Below are 25,218 nucleotides of genomic sequence, written 5' to 3' on the forward strand. Positions count from 1 at the left end.
TTATTTTCCCCTTTTCTTCGCATCATCCACATATCTACGTTGCATCCACCACCTTTCACATGATCTCGTAAAATGCTTCATTATCAAATCCTCGATCGACGATGATGATGATATAGCATTCTATTATAAAAAGAAGGAAAAATAAAAAAAGGGGAGAAAAAAAGCAACCCCTTGCAATTTACTTTGTTCGGTTGGTGGCCTTCGTGCTGATATATCCGGAAGAGGGTGCGGTAGAAACGCGATAAACGTTCCCTGACAAATGCATCTTTTCTATATACGTACAAATATAAAGTATATCTAACTAAAGTCTTAGATTATATACATGTATATGAAATAGGGATCGATAATTGTTTTAATCGCTTTAATAATACGATTACGTGTACATGTGTATGTCTGTCATCAATGTATGTGAAATATTATTTTGATCGTTTTGACGCATTCATCTCCCACTTAAGTAAAGCAAGGTTGAAAAAAAAAAGCACTATGAGTTGTACTACAACTTACGTGTAAGGTAATAAAATTAGATTGGCAACTTCATCAAGAACGTGTCAACGAGATAACAAGCGAGCATTTTCGTTTTAATTAAAGAGCAACAAACGTAAATGTTTATCCTCCGTAATATATCTGTTCTAAAGGTTTTAATTAATATAAAAAGGGAACAGACTACAAATATCACGTGTTGCATTTTTACACATATAATATTTATATCATGCGTATTTTTGGTTTTGTTTTCAGAAAAAATTGTACGAGTTGCAAGTGTCCTCGCGAGGATCACGATGTTTGTCACGAAGAATGGGCATCCGTTAGGTCACGATTAGGACTAAAAGCAGACGAATCAAATGGTCTTCCTGGTTTCTCTGATCCAAGAGAAAGAGGATTGGCATGGGCACCTCCTGGATTGCCACCTCATAAGGTTATTAATTTTATTATAAAACAAATCGTTTCAATTCAGTTCATTTCGAATAAATATTTCATCAGATCGGGGTAACAATAATTGTATAATATTTACGATATTTACATGCTAGTAAGATAATTTGAAGTAGTAATATTATGATTTAACGAAACGGTTTATGTTCTCCAGTATATTCATATGCGAATGATCGAGAACGAGCAAACGAATCAACTTGGCGTCCATCCAAATTCGACTATTTTCTGTAAAATGTTACGTTAGGTGGTCCTGGCCTTTATCATCCAAATGACAACGGTGTTTTCTCGTAAACGTTTTGCCCCGTTTGGTTTTTCAATCTCGCGAACCAACACCACCACTGGGTGGTATCCTCGTACTCTAGTTTGATGGCACTACTTCCAAATGCATTTACGATGTTTTCTAAAGTCTTACGAGTTTTAAGCTGATTAGGGACTTGGCACGAATACGATCGTACGTACACCACGAATGCTCGATAGTTTACGAGTTTACGTTTCAAGTTTATTTTCAATATACTCACACATATGCACAGTGGTATCGTTTTCACGTTGTATATTAGCCATTCAGCGGTTGTATTTTGTAAATTTAATACGAAATTAAACATCGACTATTAAGAAAAAGAAGAAGTTTCTATATCATGTATAATATCGATTAATTTATATAAAATCGTTACATGTATTAAAGATTCATTGTTTGTTTTTAGGTGGACGAATATTTCTCAACGTTACCAGAAATATCCGTACCAAGACTGGGTACACCTGGTGAACGACACAGAGATCGTCAGTTAGCCTTCCAACTTCCTAAACAAGACTTGGCAAGAGCTTACTGTCGTTATCTCGATTTAAAACATGCTTCCAGCGCAGATGATTTTATGGCTGCGAGAAATGAGATAGCTTTGGATATTGGTACTGTTCAAGAAATTGTTGAAGAAGATTTGGTTAGTACATATAGTTAATGATAATAAAAAAAAAAAAAAACACACACACACACACAAATCACATCATAAAGTATGATATTTCGTTTCATATTTGATTTGAAATGCACTTGAGAACTGTTTTTAGTTATTGAAACATTGCAGATGGTCAAGTAATCGTTGTTTTATTGCAGTGTTGTGGAGCTTGCCTAGAACCCTTAAAGTATGGTAGTCTCGCTGTATTGGCGAGTAAATTAGGAGTACTTCATCATCCAGCATGCTTTCGATGTAATGATTGCAAAGAACTCTTGGTGGATCTTGCCTATTGCGTACACGAAGATATGATATTCTGCGAAAGACATTATGCTGAGCAACTAAAACCTCGGTGTTCGGCTTGTGACGAAGTAAGTATCTCATATACATGTATATTTCTATAATGTTCATCATTTTGTACGAATTATAAGAAAAAAATATTAGCTTCGTCAACGTGTTCTTGTTAAATCTCAACAGGTGTTCATTTTGTTAAACGTAGATAAAATTATCATCGAACGATAATTATCTTACGGTAGTTAAAGTAGAAATCAAGAAAGTTTGTATGATCAACGAAGTTGATCGTAACATTAGGGATCTGCCTTATCGACGGTAACGTTGATAATGTTAAAGAATCAAATATTTGAATTCAAGTTGAAATAAACTCGGATGTGATATTATAAATTTTGATTAGTTAAAGTTAAATTTGTTTTATAACAAACAAACGCACGATCGTATTGTGTTCTTAACCACTTATGGGAAAGTGATAAATTTATTAAAGCTACTTGAATCTCGATTTGAAGAATTTTTTTCTGACTTCGTTGATGATGTTGCTTTCAATCGCGGGAAACCTGAAATTCCGGCGTTGACCTAAATACGATGATCATCAAGGAGAGAACATTAATCAGGTGCCCTCTTTCGTTGTGATTCGCTTAATTTATCTTTCGTAAATCGTCGTGATTATTTATGTACTACACGAAAATACGGCATCATTAGTATATAGATTATTATTAATTAATAATAATAATAATACGATTTTAATTGGACGACGTAGAAGAGAACAAATTTAGGAAATAGAAAATTGAGTGAATATTTTCGAAATATTTGGATCATAATACTACTACTACTACACATAAAATAGTGCAATTTCGTATCGTTGTCTTCTTCTACGACGCAACACAACTAGCTAGCTTTATTTAGACAAACGAAAATAGCGATCGAGGAAAGATGGAAAGAACGAGAATATCAAACTCGATCATTCGTCACCCACGAAATTCAGCAATAGTGAATTATTTAAGCAATACAATATTATTTATTCACGCGATGCAACATTTATTAATGATAAGTTACGTACAATGAGTCATGACAATATATTTATGATCAAATTTTCCAAGCTCGAACACAGTGTGGAGAAATTATTTCATTATTTATTATTACAAAATATAAATGTTATTATATATTCGAAATAAAAAAAAAAAATAAAAAACTAGCAAATGAAAAAGAAAAACATATTTCCAAAAATTCTTCACATATTTCTCTTATCAAAATAACTCAAATAATTCAATTTGTTATTAATGTCGAAATATTGTTATGACTCATGGCTGTTTGATAGATCGGTGCACATTCATAAATAAATATATATAGTAGTTGAATAATAATTCAAAGTAAGAGATTTTGCGCCATCCAACTCTTGGCATCCTTCATTAGATATGCTGAACTTTTCGTAAGAGATATTACAAGCTTTCGAAATTTTCCAATTGGAAGAAATGTACGTTGATGTAATGGTTTTCTTACTTCGAAACTAAAATCTAAGGGAAAATGTTAATTCGGTTTGCGAGAAGAGAAGAGGTCGGTAATCTATTTTGACTTCGTGTCGAAGCTCCCACCACGATCTCGACCTATCCAGAAGAGACCTAACCCGTTCTCGTCTTTTATTAGAGCCAGTCATCGAAGGTACACGATTCTCGTACAATCTTCTACAATAAAGTAGAGATTTGTTCGAATGAACGAACTCTATCTATCTCTTTCTCTCTCTCTCTCTGTCTTTCTTTCTTTTTCTATCTGTCTCTCTCTCTCTCTCTCTCTTTATCTTTCTCTTTTAATTAAAAAAGAAAACGAATCTCGAATAAGTTAATATCGTTCGTGTAAAAGGTTCCGTCGCGTAACATTAGAAAAAACCTTTGATAATCGAAAAAAAAAAAGAAAAAAACAGGTTCTTCCTTCTTTTTATTTTCTTGTAATCTAACCAACGAGAAAAGCTACGAAGAAAGCTACGCGTGTACGTATATTGGTAAGTGTAACTCGATGAGAATATTATTGATAATAAGATTAAAAAAAAAAGAAAAACAAAATAGTAGTTAGTACGTTCTCTATGAGCGTGCAGTAACAGAGGTTCAGCAGTATCAACGATGTTCTGAGCTTTAAACCGAGGAAGAAGCTGCCTTTATACAAATGCAAAGCGTTACCTACAACGTAATGACGCAACAACCTCCTATACATATAGTTTCCAACTTAAAATTCTAACGTTTAAAATCTATTTTCGATTCGTTGATGTTAAAACCGACGGTGCACTTTAAAATCCACGTACTGTTTGTTGTAAGTATTAAACGCGAACAAATATTTTGCAAAATAAATAAATGAACATATTTCTCTCAATATTTTTTTATTTTATAATAGAATATATTTTGTAGAGAATAAAGATAAGGTATATGGGGGTCGTCTCTTTTTGAAAGGATTAAAATTGATTTATAGTGTTCGTGGGGACTACTTATTCGTTCGCCAGTGATACATTACTTTGGACATTTGGATTTGACGTTTTATAAACAACGTGTGCCGAGTAATAAATTAGAAAACATTATCGTTCGGTAGTTCTTCTGGTATCATCTCATTTCGATGTGAATTTAAATAAGCTTCCCCAGCCAACGAATGGGAGTATAATATAAATTTAAATATTTCGAAAGATACATTCTTTCACGTTTTGATAATTGTTTTGTTTCAGTTAAACATAGATTGTCATTTACGAGCGCGCGTAGGTTTGATTTAATCGTTTGTTCGAATAACAAAAATCATTTCTCTAATGTAGTCCTTTACTTTTTGAGAGGGCAGGGGAATAATTAATTCTCTACCCAATTTTGTAACAGAAAAATAAATGAAATTGGTAACAAAAAAAAAAAAAAGAAGTATTTAAACGATGAACATCGTTTTACGAATAAAATAGTTAACTTTACATGAAAGTGGCAATTGGAAAGATGAATAAAGGATAAGGAAAGTTTAACGAATGTCTTAGGAAACATTTTCCAGGAAATAAAACAGAAAGATTAGGTTATCGGGTAGGACCCGGTAGAGCCAGGTAGAGCATGGTGGAACCAGGTTCGAAGTGTTCGTGTGAAGGAAGGTCGTCCTACGTGGTGGTAGCCGCGGTGGCGGCGGCTGCTTCGCGGATCTAATTCGGTCAGCTGAAAAGGGGCTTTAAAGATTCGGTGGCACGCTTTTCTTCGACCGTGGCATGCTCAGATTCGATCATCGACGGAAATAGCATTGGCATTGTTCCGTTTCCCTCCAGAAACATCTTTCATGGCAAGGAGGTCGACTAATTTCTACCTTTCTTCAATGATACTTCCTTTACCTTAGATTATATACTTATAAGATTTTATTTTATTTTTTTTCGGGGGGGGGGGAGGTGGGCGGGGAGGGGGTCGTTTCTTATTTTCAATTAACCCTTTGCATTTCTAAAAACAGTCGTATTGTTCAAGTATCATTACCAATATTTTCTTTTATCCCTACCATGGATAATAAAAACAAATAAAATGATAATTATAGACAAATTATTATGGTCCTTCGTCTTAATTACTTGTCGTCCGTGCAAGCACGCGGAAAGTCAGATTTAAACGAGTCAAACGGAGACACACTGCTAAGCGCCGATTTATTTTTGCTCCCTATTCCGATAGACTGTTGAGGATGCGTTTATTTTTGGCGCCAGTCATAAAATTGCTAAGAAGCAAACAAGGATCTTCCTTTTCCTCATCCTCACAAGACTTGAGCAGAAAGTTTCAGATCCTTCGAGAGAATTTCTCAAAACTCTTTTAATTTTCCAATCCGATGCAATACGTGAAATATTAATTGAAAGGAATTTAAAATATATATATCATTATTTTTCCATGAGTCGATATAGTCGAGAGATTCCTCATAAATAATGACTTTCCTCGTAAAATTGGATCGATTTAGGGGCATAAATATAGATCATCGAGAGTTCGATAAGCTCGCTCGTACTCGTTTCGATATCTTTTTGGAGAGTAGCCAAAAGGGTGTACCGCGCGCAAAGCGCGTGCCGAAGATCCTCTCGACGATGAAATCATAAGACGCCATGAGGTAACGGAAAGAAGATCATCTCATCTATTGTATGACATGAAACAATTGAAAAATATGATTTCAAGGGGGAGAGGGGAGCAAAAAACAGCGACCTATTAACAAATTCACATTCTGTATTTAATCACAGATTAAAAATTTCACTTATTTCGGCATATTAAAATTGTAATGAAGAAAAATTATGTGAACGATCGTATATTTCAGTTTATTCTTGTACATTAATATTTCTCTGACATACACAGCAAGCACACTTGACATTCTCCAATTTCGTACAAGTTACATTATACAAGTTTCACGGTATAAACGAAAAGATCTAATTGATCGTTCTATTATAGAAATTATTGTCAAATTAATTGGCATATATCTATCTAATCTAATAGATACCGATTTATTCATCCAGGGTTATTCGTTTCTAAGTATAGAATTTAGCCGCATCGAGTCGACAGCGACGGTGGCGGCTAACCAACGACGAGTAGAACAGATCTCAGCGTTCTTTGCTTTCCGCTCGCGGAAATAAAACAGTGCTTCATCGGATCCGCTCGTATAAGATAGATAAAGTTGTCGATAATATTGTGATTGATAACCAAAACCCCCTCTCCCACCCCTTACATTATTCAACCTAAATCTTATTTTATTTGTTAACCATTCGTTCGTTCTTAGTTTTGATCTACTATTACCTATCTCTTTCACAGCAAAACTAAAAACCTATCCGTAGAAGACTCCCGACAACACACGTTTTTGACCACGTTTACTATATGTCCGTTTGCGTCGTTAAAAAAAGAAAAGGACCGTTGAGGAGAGGGGTAGGAAGAAAGAAAGAAAGAGGTAGATAGAGAATAGGAGAGGAATACGTGGGTCCGTGTTACGTAGTGGACATAATAAACCGAGTCGAGCGTGGGTGTCTTTTTGCTTCTCAGGATTACGTAATCTCGTCTCTTTCTTCTGCTTACGTCAGTAATCTCGAAAATCGCAACACGAAGAAGAAGAAGAAGAAGAGGAGGAGGAGGTGGAGGAACAAGAGGAAGAGGAAGATGGACGAAGAAGATCTTCCGTTTTGTATTTACCGATTCGATCTTTGGATGATAAATCGTCAAAAACAAATGATCGAATTTATTATGCCACGTGATAAATTCATTTGGAAAAATACATCTTGATGTATTTATAGAATTATTATATTATATACATATATATTTGAAAAAGTTGACATATCTCGATGCTAATGGCTATCATCGCGATCATCTAAAATCTAAGACTGAGTTCTTCGTTAAGCCAGAAATTGAACTTGGAAAGGTAGCATCAAATGTTAATAGAAACGATCTTGTGCCAATAAAATGATTTCGCGGAGTGTTGAACCGATTTGATGATCGTTGTGTAATAACTCATCGTATATAAAGGATTATTATTGAGAAATCTCCCTTTTGTATCTTTGATCTTTATCGAAGTAAGAGATCGGTTAGAGAAGATATATTTTAACGATCATCGAATGGCATGTACGAGTAGAGTAATCGAGTAGAGTAATCGAATTGAGAACATTTCAAGTAAAGAGGAAAAATGGGGTTACTTTTGTCGGTGCTCGTTGGTTGCGTTGGAGTCCTTGAATTGTTAACGTGTTTTAATCGAGCATCCGATCGTTCGATTATTCGGATCGATCCGCCGACAACTTGTTTGTCTTATCACGATCGTCCTAAAGGTGGATTTACCGCTCACGATTCCCTCTGCGGTATCGGTCATTCGAAAGATCTCGATTTATCTTCTGGCGCCAAATATAAGTTGGAAAACCTTCATGAATACAGTTTGAGAATAAGAAGTGAAATTCGATCGATAGATCCAACTTTTGACGCCAATACACTTTCCGATTGCAGTACTGCCGATCTTCTTACTAAATCCGAATCGAAATTATTTGATCCCGATTTCGAACGTCTCTTTCACGAGGTCAACGAACGTACAGAGGTTACTGCAGCTACGTTTGCCGAACAATCGGAAGGATACTTTAATGTACCGACACCTATTTCTAACTTTACATCTACTGAACTATTGAACAACGAATCTGAGATATTTTTTGACGAAAATCTTTTGGAAAAACGAATAACTACGAAATCATTTGATGTATCACCGATTAGAGATACAGCGAGGTACGAAGAGAATTCTCCTTCATCCGGTAACGAATCAGATGACGAAGATGCGTCGATTTTAAGGAGACCCATTCTAAAGTCGAAATCACCGGACGTTTCTACGAAATCGGATTACATTGACTTGGCAGAAAGTGAAATAGAAGTTGACAAACATCAGCAGTCATTGAAGAAATCTAAAATCAAGCAATCAACTTCTACTATCGTACGAAAAGCAACGAGATTGAAATCTAAGAACACCGAGATCAGTAAATCCGCGGAAAATCTTAGTACAAAGAGATCAAAGAGATTACGCGAACCTGAGAGACGTAAATCAGACATATCTGTTCAAACGGTACGCGATCTTTTAAAAGACGAATGGACAAACACGTCACCTCCTGGTAGCCCGAGTCTATCTAGATCGGAAAGCAAGAGAAGTGTTTCTGTAGAAGTACAAACGAGTTTTGATGAGAAATCATTTGTCGAGGAACTCGAAACGGAGGAATTCCAAGTGGAGAATCATCCTGTTTTAGGTTTGTCAGAAAGCAAACGAGACTATGATTCTCGTGAGAAACGTGCTAAGAGTTCTTTTAAACGTAGAAGATTTAAATCAACGTCTACCGAAACTACGAGTACAGAGGATTGTCCTGATAGTCATGTCGCAGAACGTGCCATAACTTCTGTAGAAAAATCTTATAAGCAGGATCAATCGAGTTCCTTGAAAATCTCCACTTTCGAGGATGCTAGAAGAGACGATTACGAGAGGGTCAGGGATATCATTTTAGAGTCAGAGTCAACAACCCAAAAGGATGATAGGGGGAGAGGGAATAAGGAAAAAACAATTTTATTCGTCAAGTCGATGTCCTCTTTCGAGGACGACGAGGAATACGTCAGCGCGGAAGACGTGAGTTCAACCCACGGAAAAGGACACATTGAATACACCACACCTGACACCGATCGGAACAAAGCTTTCTGGGTAATCCGATGAGTATAGTTTGAGAGTTCACGAGAAAGATAAGTCTCATCTCGAATTTCACGAGAGAATCATTTTTGTTCGTCCTATGAAACATCGCGATATTTGGAAATACAGCAACCCACTATTTTACCAGCATCGTTTCTTTCTCGGTCGCGTTCATGGTCGCAGTTGGTGGGCGAATTCACGCCTACACTCGTCATATGATTTCGTGTACTCGATCGAAATAACAAATTTTCTCGTAGATATTTTGTCATTAAATTCTAATTCATGAAAATTAGTTTTGAAGCATTGGTATAGTATGTAAGATAGAAAAATTCGAATACGCATACGTAGACACATGAACATTTGAAAGTTTCTTAAAGACATAACAAGATAAAATGTAAATGAAAGAATTTGATGGAAAGAAAAGGTATTTAATATTTGTACGAAATGGTCGCGTTTATTGGGTGCCTACTTGCGGCGTTTATTGGTGCCGTGTGCCTCGTGTAGGGTCTCCCAAAATATCAATCTCATACTCGTCTGCAAATAATATACGTATATATCGCGCAAGCATAGAGCTCGACATTTACACGAGGATACTGCCGCCATTGCCTCGACATCGTCGCCATCTCCAACAAGAATTTCATCGACGAAACTTCTTTTCTTTTTCTAAAATATATTTTTAATTCGACCTACCTCTCCTTTGCATCTCTCTCTTTCTCTGCTTTTGCTTTTTCTTCTTCATCTTTTTCTTTTTCTTCATATTTTTATTCTCCATTGGATGTCCAGATCGGATTAAGTTACACGACGTCGTCGTCCTCCTCCTCGTATTTGGATTTTATCTCGTATTTAAAAGTTATTTTGATAAATTTCTGAAACTCTCTCTCTCTCTCTCTCTCTCTCTCTCTCACGCGGTTGTTCCTTTATTTTCTTTTTCAAAAGTCATTCAATTTTCAAGTTTATTGTTCCCTCCTCCTAGTCATAACAACGAACGAGCCGCTTTTTAGATAAAATGAGTCGATAAAAAGTTATAGAAGAATTTGAAAAGAAGTTAAAAACAGTTAACAACAAATTTGCGTGGGTGGATGATGTGGAAGTTATTGGTGATGTGTGAAACATTCCGACCCAATTACCCGTATTTACTTCTTTTTCTATATTTTAAACGTGATTCTATTTTCCGCCCACTTCGCCCTCTCAACGGAGGAGTCGAAGAACCACCTGTTTGGCAAACGATCAAAATGTCGCGCTAGGGTTGAAGATGTGTTCTACGAAAACTTTCTCAACGATAAGATTTGGACGAAACTATTATCGTTAAATTTAGATATCGTTCGTTCTAACTTGTTTTCTCTTTTTTTACATTTTATTCATCGAAAAGAAGTAACACGTTATATTTATTTCATTCGTAAATATCAAATGACCATATATTTAAATTATCATTTGAATAATAAAAGAATTCACAAGATTATCCCGAATAGACGATTACGATTTCGTATATTTTTCCATTGATACTTCCGCCGTGTAAACGCAAACCAGATGCGTGCAAGAAGCAGTTTATAGCAACTGAGCGAAGTTACATATCGACAGACACCATTAGAGCAGCTTGCTAGATCTATTTAGAATGATTTTCTCGATCGGTATGCGAGGATATGAAATGAATATTTCTAAAAAAAAAAAAATAAAAAAAAAGAAAAACATCCAAGCGGAAAAATGATCTTAGATATGAATGAAACGTTATTCAAAAAGTATTGCCAAAGTAAAAATAAACAAAAAAAAAATAAAATACAATAAAATAATAAGGTTGACACAAATGTTGAGGGCTATGACCTAAAGAAAAAGATTATTACGGTCAAGTTTTATATTATTGTTAGATAGAAACAGAGACGAATTGAAAGAGGTAGAGAAAGGTAATGAGAGAAACACATATCGCAGAAAAGTTGCACCCGGCACACTGCACCGAGGATTGGTAGGAGCGTCCGGCCAGTGATGGAAGAGAAGAAAAATAAGATGAGAAGGAGGAGGAAAGAGGGAAGCGCGCGGCGTTTTCTGGAGTCGTCGGGACGCTATTTTCGGCGTCCCGATATGATGACGCCCGGAGCAAGCCGATCCTAGATTTCAGTCAGTTCGCAAGCTCGAAAGCTGCTGGGCACGAAACGAACGATCTCGCGACTCGCGACTTTCGATTTGATTTTCACGATCACGAGCGACGAACCCTACTAGATTAAATTTATATAATTAATATTATTCATTAATTTCTTTATTATTTCTGACGACGACGACGACGACGACGACGACGACGTTGTTGTTGCTGTTATCCCTTTCGTTTTTTCTTCAAAATCCGATTTCTATATTTTCTTATATTACCAAATTTTCTACGTTTGAATTTTCATTAGGGAAAGCTTCCAAAGTATACATAGAGTTTGATCGGAGATAGAAAAGAAAAGGAAAGGGTACAAAGTAAAAGAGAGAAGAAGAAGAAAAAGAAGAAGAAGAAGAAGACCAGGAAGAAATTTAAAATAAAATAAAATTTAAAAAACAAGGAATAAGAAAAAAAATAGGATGGCGGACGTAGACAGTGTAGTGTATTCGACCACCGAGCGAAAGGTTCGCAAAGTGAAGAAGACGACAAAACGTAGGGAGAGCCACGATCAGAACGCCGAGGTCACGATCACCGAGATCGACAGCACGCAGAACAATCATCATGCCATCGAAGAGTATGTGCTGGCTGATGATACACCCTGATTTCAATTCTTTTATCATTACCCTTTACGATTTCTTATAATTTATTTCTCGCGAACCCTTTTTTCTCTTTTTCTTTTATCACATTTTCACATTTTCGAACAAAGTGTTGTTTTGTTTTATTGCTTATCCCTTTTAAAATAAATAATCGATTCATTTCTAATCAATTTTGATCGCATACGAACAACATATAAGTATTAACTTTTTCTGTTCATCTATCATGACTTTTTCCTATATAACTTTTGTCCACCTTCAATTGAAAATCACGTTTAACGTTTCTTTGATGTTTGCAAAAAGACCAAAAATATACTAAAAAAATATCTAATTACTATTATACTTGGTATTTTTTATACCTTTGCAAAAAATTTCAACGAAATTTTCGTACAAACATACTCAGCCAGCACATACGACGGCACTTAATCAAAGGTACATACATACATACATACTATACATACTATACATACTATACATATATACATATACATAATTAGAAGAAAATTATAGCGTTGTCGAATGTTCCAAAGTCGTAAATGTTTCCGGTGATTGTAAACGTGTTCGCGTTGACGAAAATAATGTTGACGAATAATTTTGTTTGTAAAAAGTAATAAAATATAAAACGAATAAGAGAGAGACAGAGAGAAAGAGAGAGAGAGAGAGAGAGAGAGAGAGAGAGATGTGATAAAACTTACGTCATAGTATAAGTTAATTCGCTTATCTTCGTAAATTCGGCACTATCAATGATCGAAAAGGTCGATTAGGTTATTCTCGTTCATCGTTGTTTAGCAGTGGAATTTTGTAGGATTTTAAACGTCATACATTAAGAAGAAATTAGTAAAACAACAAAAAATGTTCAATACCAGATACTTACAATTTACATACTATATAAAACAATCACAGATAATGTCACAAATAATATTCCACAAAAAATAAAAATGAAAACTTCACAGATTTACACGGATTTAATTAAATGTCACGAAAAAAGAAAAAAAAAAGAAAAAAAAGATACGAATGCAATAAATTAACGAATCGTTAATTTTGTTCTTTGCAGTTGATTTTCAGTGGCGAGTATACGAAGGCGATGAACAAGGACTGGCACAGCGGGCATTTTTGTTGCTGGCAGTGCGACGAATCCTTGACAGGACAACGTTACGTTCTCAGGGACGAACATCCTTACTGCATCAAGTGTTACGAGAGCGTTTTCGCCAATGGCTGCGAGGAATGTAACAAAATCATTGGTATTGACTCGAAGGTGAGAACACACACATACACACACATAGAGAGAGAAAGAGAAAGAAAGATAACTTTCGTATCACCTCGGTGTTCTTTGCTTCTTGTCTCTTTTTTACGTCGCAATTAATGCGCAAAGGACAAGGACGACGAGCGAGAGTGAGTGTGCAAAAGAGATAGAGATAACAACTGTTAACGAGGATGATTCAATCATTGATGACGTCACTAATGTCGTCTCTTTTTTTTAAAGAGAGAAAAACAGAGAGTTAAACATAAATTATTAAATAACATAACAGGAAAGAAGGATGCGTGACTAAAAACAATAACTATTATCCGATCGGTAACAAAGTTAAGAGTAAAAAAGAAGTCACGATTTAACAAGGACCGAAGAAATAATAGTAATAATAATAATAATAATAATAATAATAATAATAATAATAATAATAATAATAATTGTTTGAACGGAAACGTCAAAACTTTAAAGCCAAACGTAGGCGTTAATAATTCGTTCATTTCTCGAAATAGAAGCAACTTATTGTTAGTCTTATTTTACGTCTCACTTTTGTATATTTCTTCCTCTCAACAGACGAAGAATATGTGATGCAATGAAATATTTATTAATAAATTAAAAAATAATTTTTTTCATTTTTTCATTTCGTAGGATCTTTCGTACAAGGACAAGCACTGGCACGAGGCTTGTTTCCTTTGCAACAGGTGCAGAGTATCCTTGGTGGACAAACAATTTGGAAGCAAGGTGGATAAAATTTATTGCGGCAACTGTTACGACGCTCAATTTGCTAGCCGTTGCGATGGATGCGGTGAAATCTTCCGTGCTGGTACGTTTACAATAATATTATATTTCGATATTTTTATAAATAACGATCCATCGATCGTATGCGACCTTTAGGTCACAAAATGATTTGCGACATTGGATACGATCGAAGGAAAAAAAGAGAGAGGCGATACGTATCCCCATATCCCGTAAGGTTAATCTTATTAAGGTAACCGAGTCAAGGTTCTTAAACACAAACACGAATCGTGATGATAATCGTACATAGTCGAAAGAGTCCTTACACTCCTACGCTTGTATACCAACTTATTCGTATGCATAACGCTTAAATCCATATACAGAGAAACAATTGTCAAAGAGACATTGAATTATATTTTGTCAAAATGATTTTTTCTATTTACTCCAGATATTATTATTATTATTATTATTTGAATATGACTATAAATTAATTTTCAAAAATAATTACATTAAATCTACCTACGATCCTTTTAAGAATCTATATAAGAAGTATTAATTTTCTCGTGTAAACATATGTTATTATTCATATACGATTGCTATTATATTATAATCCAATTGAGATCGTCCCTATCTATTTCATCGTATCAGTATTTAAATTGTTTAAATGATAAGATAAAAATTGATAAAGATTTTTTCTTTCTTTCTTTTTTTTTTTTCTTAAGTAACGGATAAACATCGAGTGTCGAGTAGTAAAAACATTGTTTTAAAAAAAAATAAATAAAGTGTTGTGGTTTATACGAGATATTATATGGATGAAAGGAGGAGGAAGGGATAGGATTGAATTTTCTTTTTGAAAAGTGAAGTTATCATCGCTAAAGTGTAAGAAGTTAAAGTTTGCGCTTGCTCACGAGTTGCTACGGTGACTCCAGGAACCCAACGACGACTACGACTACGACGACGACGACGACGACGACGCAGTGGTCTTGCCCTCTCAGTGGCTCAGAAACCTTCGGGCTAATCGCACGGCTCGATTCCGCTACCAATACAATTCGCAGTTATCCACGAGCGAGCTCTAGCAGCAGTGCTTCTTTTAAATCTTACGCTTATCTCATTCCACCTCTTACAAACGAACCGGTTTTCATCTCATACACAATCTTTTAACTTCTTCTAATAATAAACGCGCGTATTGCTGCTATTCGTTAACAAAACGGTGCTGTGCGTGTAACTTAACAATTCGGAAGGAAAACAAAAATACACGAATAGAAAAAGAATTGATCTTCGATATTTTGAAATCTCCCGAAGAAAAGGGGAAAAAAAAGTTCAATTAAAATAACAACATCTGAAAGAGAATTAGATGACGTACGAGATAATTTGTTTAGATCGTGAAAAGGCACGTGATTTGACGTGAAGATTGACACCTACGTATACAACAAGCGTGTCCAATTTAATTCTATTAAAACGAGTTATCATCGTCTTTTTCTCCAAGTGTATTTTCCAAACAAATTCGCTTCTGATCGATATAGAAGGAAAATGGCTACCGACACGTTGAGCGAAAGATTTTCGAGTAAACTTCATTTGCAAACTAAAACTGTCGGCGAGGAAAGGATTAGAAGGGCTAAAGAAAATGACGAGGATGTTGCCATACTCAGCATGTTTCCTTTGGAAGGTGATGCTAAGTTTAGGTGTTATCTTGGAAAGGATTGTCTTCTTGGAGATCAGAAATTAGCTGATCCAGGTGATTACCACTACATTTTAATTTTTTTTTCTTTTCTTTTTTTTTTTTTTTACAAAAATATTACTTGACATTTTATTTTGTATATCATAGTTGTTATATCGATTAGAAAAAGAGAAAGGACAATGATCGTGGGTTGAATATGTATATGTATAGTTTACATGTTACCTAGTAGGATACACAGTAGGATATTATGTATATAGATAAAGATGGGGGACGATTTGGAGTCACGATGGCAACACAGGTGGTGGCAATAGTAATCACGAAAGGAAAAAAGTAGAGCGAGACGATGGAGCCTTTAAACGTCACCTTATCGGGAATCACGAGTACTCAATCGTGCAGCAAGCATGATGTTAACGAATGCGCTTGCTTGTCTCTTAATGAATACTTTCATAAGTTCGTTTTAATTTTTAGCAAAGTAGAGAAAAATTGTTGAAAAAATATTCGAAGGAAAAAAGAAAAGAAAGGAAAAGAAGGAGTATTGATATTCACAAGCTATGAGATAATCGTTGCTTAGGTATAAACATTTCCTGTATGATTTATCACACATCGATACTGATGAATTATTATATTTCTTCCTTTCATATTTCTTTTTTCTATTTCTTTTTTTCTACTTCTAAATTATGCGAATCGACTAGGAGAAATCTGTTCGATCTTGAATACATTAAATATTATTATTTGATTACATTATATAAATATCGATGGTAATGTGTTGCGTAATCTAGTATATGAGATAATAGATATTTTAAGTATAAATTTAAAAAACGAAGTAAAATAAAAAAAAAATGACATTCAAGGATATATATTTAATATCGTTTTCTACACACAATCGACTAGACTGAAAATGTGAAAAAAAAGAAAAAAAGCTTTTAATGCAACCTAAACTTTTTCTTCCTTTTTGTTTTTTATTGGCCATTCATAAATTATTTATCCAAATCGATAAGACTCTCGATAGCATTATATTAATATGCGTGATGTCACCTTAAAATGGTTCTTCTATGTCGTTTGCAGTTTATACACGACACGACCTTACTTCTTATCGATTCATATGCTTCATTGAGTATTTTTTCCCCATTTACGACATAATATTCCAAATAATATCGCCAAATAATATAGTCGTCCTATTATTTTAAAGCCACGCAAAAATACGCGATGTTGTTACAGGTCAGGATATTTTATTGATAACCTTGAAAAACGTTTTATATTAATCGTGAAAATGTTCTCTCGTATTTATCTTTCTTTTTTTTTTTTTTTGGGATAATACTGTATGTATTTTATTAGATGATGACTCAAACTGAGTCAACTTCTCAATTTATCGGTCCATTTGTGGTAATAATTAATCACTTCGCGCAAAGGAACGAGTATAGAATCGCATAATTTCAATATTGAATAGAACAAACATACTTTATAGAACATGCTTTCATTAATCTTTCATTTATCTAATCTCTCTGTTTTTTTTTTTTTTTTTTTTTTTTAATAAAGTTATTTTTCGTTTAAAAAGACCGCGATCATCATCTCATCGTTGCAACTAATCACGCTAAGCTAATAAGCCGTGTAACTTAGAATTATCGTTAAACGAATAAACATAGTTAAAGCAACATTGAATAACGAAAGAAGACGAACTAAGATTATGACGACTACGACACGATGCGTACCTATATGGATTGCCACATCTGCAACCTTGGACCCATCAGACTTTGTACATATACGGAGGCATTGCTTGTCCATCGTGACGTCACGAATCGTTTCTTGAGTCACGCTGGACCAAGAGATTTACGAAAAATATGTCACGATATCTGTATCATTGTATCTTTTTTTTTTTTTTTCTTGTCTTCATTGATTCATATAATATATTCTTTCTCGTATATTTTAACGAAATTAAACCTATTATTAATGGATTATAATTTAAGGAAATTATACACGAGGGTTAAGAGAAGCTTTGTATTCAAACGATCAAGAGAGAGAGAGAGAGAGAGAGAGAGAGAGAGAGACAAATTATTACGTTCGCTTATATACCTTTCTACAGGCCACGTGTATTCTTTGCATAAATTAGAATTTAAAAGAGAACAGTACTTGTTACTGTTTTTTTTATTTATTTTTTTCTTTTTAACAGAATGCAATTTTCTCTCAAATCGTTCTTTGAGTTGCGTTTAAAGGAGACATTTGAAATAAGAAAGTGGATATGTGTTGTATTATGCTTTCCTATATCGTAAAACGGAATATTAAAATTCACTGGGCGCCGCACGCAATTCCACGTGACATTTAACATCAGTCTAGACTATAGAAGGAAGAAAAGGGATATTTACCGTTGCACCCTCGAAAGCTAGCCCACGGGGCTTTTCCTCCTCCTCCTCCTCCCATTCATTTGATCGATCGATACGATACGATGCGATGATACGTTTGCGAGTTAAGAAACAATAGTCTTTCAAATATTTATCGTTTTCGTGACTAGACAATGGCGGCTTGCTGCACCTGGTGGTACCAATCGTTGTTTTATCTTTCTTTCTTTTCATTTTATTTTTTCAGGCACGAAGAAGATGGAATACAAAACCAGGCAATGGCACGAGAAATGTTTCTGTTGCGTAGTTTGCAAGAATCCGATCGGTACGAAAAGTTTCATCCCTAGGGAACAAGAAATTTATTGTGCCGGTTGTTACGAGGACAAGTTTGCCACTCGATGCGTCAAATGTAACAAGGTTGGCCTTCAATGGTTTTTCATATTTTATTTTGGGTAGCATGGGGGTGCTTTTTGTCTTCATGTTTTTTTTTTTAATTTTTTTCTATAGATAATCACCAGTGGCGGAGTGACATACAAGAACGAACCCTGGCACAGGGATTGCTTTACTTGCAGCAACTGCAATAATTCGCTGGCAGGCCAACGATTTACGTCGCGCGATGACAAACCTTACTGCGCTGATTGCTTCGGCGAACTTTTCGCCAAGAGATGTACCGCTTGTTCCAAACCAATCACCGGTATACAAATTACATAATTTGTTTTTTTATATTTGATCTTTATCCTAATAAATTTTATAATAAATTCTAATGAATTTTAAAGGAATTGGAGGTACTCGTTTCATTTCGTTCGAGGACAGACACTGGCACAACGAATGCTTCATCTGCGCTGGTTGCAAAACTTCCTTGGTCGGCCGTGGCTTCATCACCGACGGCGATGACATTATCTGTCCTGAGTGTGCCAAGGCGAAGCTAATGTAACGAGGAAAAGGTTTGGACGGTGGGAGAAAGGATGGGGAGAAGGTGGAGCAAGCAAAAGAAAGAAAGAAAAAGAAAGAAAGAGAACGGAAAGGGTGTAGAGTGGTAGTAGAGGAGTGACAGAGAAAGAAAGAAAGAAAGAAAGAAAGAAAGAAAGAAAGAAAGAAAAAGAGAGAGGGAGAGAAAGGTTGAACGAAAGAGGTGGCATCTCGATAAATCGAAAGCAACGAACTTTTTAACAACTATTAGGTCAATAAGCATGAAAACGTTCAATTACTCCGAATCATTTCATTTCGAGATAAGACATTTCATGTTTAATGGCTTGATATAATATCCTTCCTATGATTTTCACAAATTTCCTTATATAACACTTCCCCTTCCTCCCTTGTCCCACATCAACCTCTCCTCGCTCGATCATAAACGATCCTAATTGATTCTAAATGATCCTACCTCGAAGAGATAGATTCTTTTGCTTTTTAACTTGTGCTTTTTTTTTTTTTTTTAGAAGCACGTATTTATGCATATGTATAATATGTATATATTATGTGTACATATATATTTATATGTGTATACGTATGTATATGTATATTCATATGAACAACGCACAAATTACCAACACATACAAAACAAAAATGTTAACGCGCGTTCGTACGCACACACACACACACACACATACACACAGCACACGTTTACTATGCGCTTTCGTACGCGCGTATTAAATACATACATTGGTAAATGCACTTACACGATTTTTATACCCGGTTATAAGAATTATTTAATTTTTTTTTTTCCCTCAGACATTTATCAAACTTTTCTCTAAGAGGCATGAACCATTAGATGAGGAGGAGAGAAATCATATTTATATTATTATAATATATACATATATATATATATAAATAAATAAATATATTTTCATTTAAAATATTCGCGAAAGGAGATGCTAGGAAATCGAAAGAGAACGTGTGTGCATGGTCCGTGTGATTGCGTGTACGTGTGAAAGAAAAAGAAATGTATTTTATAAAACATGATAGAAGAAAGAGGAAACAAAAAATTAAAATACAAATATGGAGGGGGGGGAGGGAATTGCAAATCTTGCTTGCAAAGTCAAAGAATCAAAATCGCCTTATGCAATGTAACATTGTCGATTATAAAGGATGTTAACTAAAAATCAAATGGAGCATACACAATTGTCGTTGTGTGATGTTATTATTAAAAATTAATGTTATTACTTCTTTGATTCGTAAATTATAAAATTAAAATGCGTTATAGAAAAATAAAAAATCCATACTTATGCGATATATATGATAGGCGTTATTAAAAAGAAAAAAGAACAAAGTGAAACAAACGAGTCCTATATATATAAATATATAAAAAAAAAAAAAATATATATATATATATATATTCTTATGAAAACTAAATTTGATATGCATACAATTAACGTTATTTTTATTTAACTTACGAATACACAAATACATAAGTACACGCAATCACGTAATATCGATACACATATACAGACACGCGCACACGTATACACCTGATCGAACAAATAAATACACGAAATCATAATCAAACTACATGCATACATACAAACACGAACACACATACAAATACATAAATATTTACATATTTACATACATGCGTATGCGTATAAAAACCGTGAGTTAATAGAACGGAGTTATAAGGAACTTGCACCAAGGAGGGTGCATTTTAACTCATGTAAAATATATGTGAAAGAAAAGAAAGGTAAAAAAAAAAAAAAGAAAAAAAAAAAAAGAAACATGTAGAATAATATTCGATAGTTTTTAACATAAGAACACGTTCGTAATAATTACTCCGTACGAAATGCACACGCGTTAATTTATACGTATGTAATCGATTGATATCACAGCATTTTTTTCATACTAACACGAAAGAAGAATAAACGAAATAAAAAAAAAATAATAAAAAAAAAAACAAAAACAGAAAATTAAATTCATCACACGCTCACAAGTATACGTAAATACGAGTGTGCGAATTACGCACACGTGGAACACACTAATTGTGGCCTTATCCGCACGAATACATAGAGAGTAACTAACGTTTTACGATATTTAATATATATCGTATCGAATGATACATAAAATAATACATATGAACGTCAGATACGAGATGGTGAAAAATAAAAAATAAAAAATGAAAAAAAATATATATATATATAAATATATATAAAGAAATAAATAAATTAATAAATATTCTGACGAATAAGTTACGCTCGTCAATATGTTCTTACGGATCGACTCACATACTAATCGCCTTAAATTAGTAAAACAGATTATAAAGAAGAGATTATTCTATATTCAGCGTATGACATACACTGTTACACACTGTAAAATTGATCAAATAAATGTAATTATTTACAAATGAAACAAAAGACGAATCTTTTCAATGTATTTTACGTGTACCATGGATATTTATTAGAAATCAACAACAACGAACAAATCATTATGTTTTATTTCGGTAAGTTAATAATGTTTAAATTTGTTATAATTCAAGGATTTGTTATAATATATGAAAAAAATATTGTGTTACGTTGTTATTTCAAATTTGTAAAATATCATTTAGATCAATATGATATTAATGATCAATTAAAAATAATTTCATGCATTCGTTTATCGGATAATATCATGAATTATCAACTAACGATAATCATAAGATTGAAATCTGAACTATGAAATCTGAAGTATAATATCATTTATCTTTTAACGCGTCGATTAGTTCAATCTGATTCTTGATAGATGGCAGGACGTTAAAAAGTTTTTGCATTAAAAAAAATACAAATAATATATTAATGATTATTAAATAGGACAATCGAATGCAATAATATACTGAATGAAAACGTACAACAGATTTACATTATTTTAACATTTTTATGAATGAGAATGGAATCTCATGAATAAGAAATCAAACGTATAGGACAATGATCTTATATATTATAAATAAGAACGCAAACTTTTCTACTAATATCATCAAATGAATTTAAACTAAAACCTAACACTACCGGTTATGAATTTTTTTTTTTATTCATTCAACGTTATTGCTCGTTTTTGTTTCATTTCATTCACAGCAAAGGATTATAATTATAGATATTATTTTATGAATTATTTAACCGCGTACTAAATAGATTATTATCTGCAATTTAATTGTAAGAAGTGTAACTCGTATAGAAGACCGGTCAATTAACCGGTTACGGTAAAAAAAATAAAACACAAGTTTAAAATATACATATAATATTCGAAGCATATAGTGTTAATAAAAAAAAAAAAAGAAAGGAAACCAAAATTCTATAAAGCATTATAATATATTAGCGAATATTTGTTTTTGAACATATTTTCGAGATGATCGAGACTGAAAAATCGATAAAGAAGCTTAAAGGGAGGAAACAGAAAAAAGAAAAAGATTCGCTAATGAATGCACTTCGGCTATGCAACGTCCCACGTGCAAAAGAAAGAGGAAACAAAGAAGGGAAAGAAGGAAGGAAAGAAGAAGAAGAAGAATAAGAAGAAGAAGATGAAGGCAATACTCGGGGTAAAGTGAGGTCGATGGAAAGTGGCATAATCGCGGATGTGGATTGGCTCAAGGAGAGCACCAGGAGGAGATCCTTTACCTTACTTATGTAACGAAAGAACGCGATCGTGGTGTCTCGTGTCTTCGACCGCAACTCTTCGGGAGGAAAAGAGAGAGAAAGAGAGAGAGAAGGACCCCTTCTCTTTTGCACTCTTTCACCCTCCCATGCGCAGTGTCCCTGAAAATCCCACTACTTCTTCTAACTTTTTCTTTACCAAACAATCCCCTCTACGTTTGTTCTCTTACTAATGCAAATCTCATTCGTATGTACATATGTATATATAAGACATTTCAAGTAAAATCGACCACTTTTGACCCCGACCCCTTTCGATTTTGCTGAAAATTTTTTATCATTTTTAAAATCATTACAAAAATCTTAAGAATTTCTATAAATTTTTAGCTACTATAATTCAGGATGATTTCAGATGAAATATTACATTGCCTAGTTTTTTCATTCACCCCTTTCCCCTCATCAAATTTTGTACCGACAATTTTTCGAATAACCTACATTTTGTTCTCGTATCATAGAAACAAGCAAAATAAAATCACATCCTTTTAAGATGTGTGTCATAAGTATTATAAAAATAAAAAAATAAACAAGTAGATTCATTAATGTCTTAAATCTGAAACAGATATTCTAATAAATTAAACATTTTATAAACAAACATATTTAAAATCTTTTGTTAACCTGTGTAAATCCTTCAATGCTATATTTAATATGGACTTATAAATATATATATTTAATATTTAGTAAAAAAAATATGTGTGTGCCTTCAGAAATGCCATTATACATGTATTATAAAAAACAGGAGGAGAGAATCAAAAAGGCTTGTTGTTAAATCCAACGAAGATCACCTGTAACAAAAAGAAAACTATATTAATTATAGAATCAAGTGAGATACAATAGCCTAACATGTGAATCGTCCAATTCGCAGATGCAATTTTTAAATTGAATTCTCTATTTACTTTTATCCAATATCTATTTACCGTTGCAATGAAATTAAATTTAAACGCGTGATTTTACATTTACAAAAAATAAAAAAATAAAAAAGTAAAAATACAAATATTAAGTTAGCAAAAGAATAATATCTATTAATTATTATAGAATACTTTTAAGCAACTTTATATACAAAAGAAAAATTGCAAATTCAATAAAATACGATCACAATTAAAAATCTCAAAGACAAAAAAAAAGAGAGATTACTTTAATATTCAAAAAATGATAATTAGGCTTCAAAATGTATTAATAAGGGAATTTAAATTTTTTGACTCGAACAAACTAAACACATATGCATCTTTTAGACGATATAGACACGAATTTGGTGTCTCAAGGAGATGGAATGGTCCATCATCTCCAATTACAACTAAAAATTAATGACGAGCAAAAAAGTAAAACAATAAAATATAAAATATGACTAAAGAGCCATTCTCTAAAGGTTCAAACTTGCTGTTGAACCTTTGAAAATAACTCAATAGCCTGTAGTTGCCCTCTTGAGCCACAATTAAGTGGGGGCCTCTTCGGCATTAAGCCTCTTCTTTCTTTATTCCATGAAAACTGCATTTGGACATTTCCTACGTGCGAGCAAGATAAGATCTTTCATACTAATTTTGCAAATGAACTCGTATTTTTTTATGATTCTAATTCTCAATTATTAACAAATTAATTTACATTTCGCGTTCACTTTTCTATCTCGTGGACCATCAATGAACTTAGAGTTCATTGATCATACACGAGAACATTTAATAGAATGTCCAAGCAGATAATGATTTCCCTCGATGACCTAATAACACTTCGCACTTTTAACGTCGAGTAATAAAATCAAATTGAAATAAAAAGTGCAATAAATGCAATGCATTTTCTTGCAATACTTTCATTTCATTAATATGTTAAATTTAATTATATCAAATATTTCAAGCTGTAAGACGAAATCGCGATAGTGCGTAGTGCTAATCCTGAAATACTTAAAACTAAGTATCAAATGCATCAAAGAATTTGCGATTTTGATTCGACTCTATCTCGTTCGAGATAAAATCGAAGTAGAAATGAATCTTTCAAATAGGTGGCAAATACCTTTGAATCATGATACATAATAAAGATAACAGAATAGTTACAAAATAAATTAACAAATCAAACATAATATAGAATGAGATGATCAAATTTTGTAACAATTCTGTATAAACCAGGAGGCGGAATTACCACTCCGGAGTGGAAGCAAGAAGTCTAATGCCTTTCCTGGATCCTACCTACTTAAAATTAAAGTTTTCACATTCATTCAGAGAAGTATACTACCTGCCTACCTATTATCCATATTTTTACCCGTTTTAAGAAAAACCATACATACCCACCCACTCACTCCACGGTTCTCTCACATACCACCAGGGTGCAAAAGCCTAAACTAGAGAGCATGCCCCGGGGCACCTCCGACACCCTAGTTCAACCACGTTTTCTAAACTTATATGCTAATGGGTATACGTACGTTTTGCTGTAATCGACTGCCAAGGCTAATGATTATTGCATAAAAAACTAAAGCAAAAATACAAGTATACACTAGCATATATGCATACTAGTTATATACAAGTATATCAAAGTTTCCACAAATAAATGCAGTAACTCTACTATGCAAACGCGATTATCAAAAAAATTAGAAATATTTAATATAAATCTA

General features: G+C 33.7%; 1 protein-coding gene across 8 annotated transcripts in view; it reads left to right on the top strand.

The window, feature by feature from the left end:
- The window catches only part of LOC107074300 (Limpet), a 29,198-nt gene extending 7,839 nt beyond the window's left edge, over nucleotides 1-21,359 (top strand). For 3 of the 8 annotated variants that reach the window (XM_015335613.2, XM_015335609.2, XM_015335608.2), the window contains exons 2-9: nucleotides 736-913; nucleotides 1,629-1,862; nucleotides 2,033-2,242; nucleotides 13,081-13,281; nucleotides 13,921-14,095; nucleotides 18,266-18,435; nucleotides 18,526-18,712; nucleotides 18,795-21,359. In XM_015335613.2, the coding sequence (XP_015191099.1) occupies nucleotides 736-913; nucleotides 1,629-1,862; nucleotides 2,033-2,242; nucleotides 13,081-13,281; nucleotides 13,921-14,095; nucleotides 18,266-18,435; nucleotides 18,526-18,712; nucleotides 18,795-18,952 (1,513 nt within the window). In that variant the 3' untranslated portion in view covers nucleotides 18,953-21,359. Of the gene's footprint in view, nucleotides 1-735; nucleotides 914-1,628; nucleotides 1,863-2,032; nucleotides 2,243-11,347; nucleotides 12,008-12,096; nucleotides 12,459-13,080; nucleotides 13,282-13,920; nucleotides 14,096-15,032; nucleotides 15,743-18,265; nucleotides 18,436-18,525; nucleotides 18,713-18,794 lie in introns of those variants that run through there. The other 5 variants (XM_089170661.1, XM_015335614.2, XM_015335616.2 and 2 more) reach the window with 5 other exon arrangements.
- Nucleotides 21,360-25,218: the final 3,859 nt, after the last annotated feature.

This window comes from Polistes dominula, unplaced genomic scaffold, assembly GCF_049000335.1.
Source record: "Polistes dominula isolate Pdom_NZ unplaced genomic scaffold, Pdom_raw_medaka contig_79, whole genome shotgun sequence".
Classification (NCBI taxonomy): Eukaryota; Metazoa; Arthropoda; class Insecta; order Hymenoptera; family Vespidae; genus Polistes; species Polistes dominula.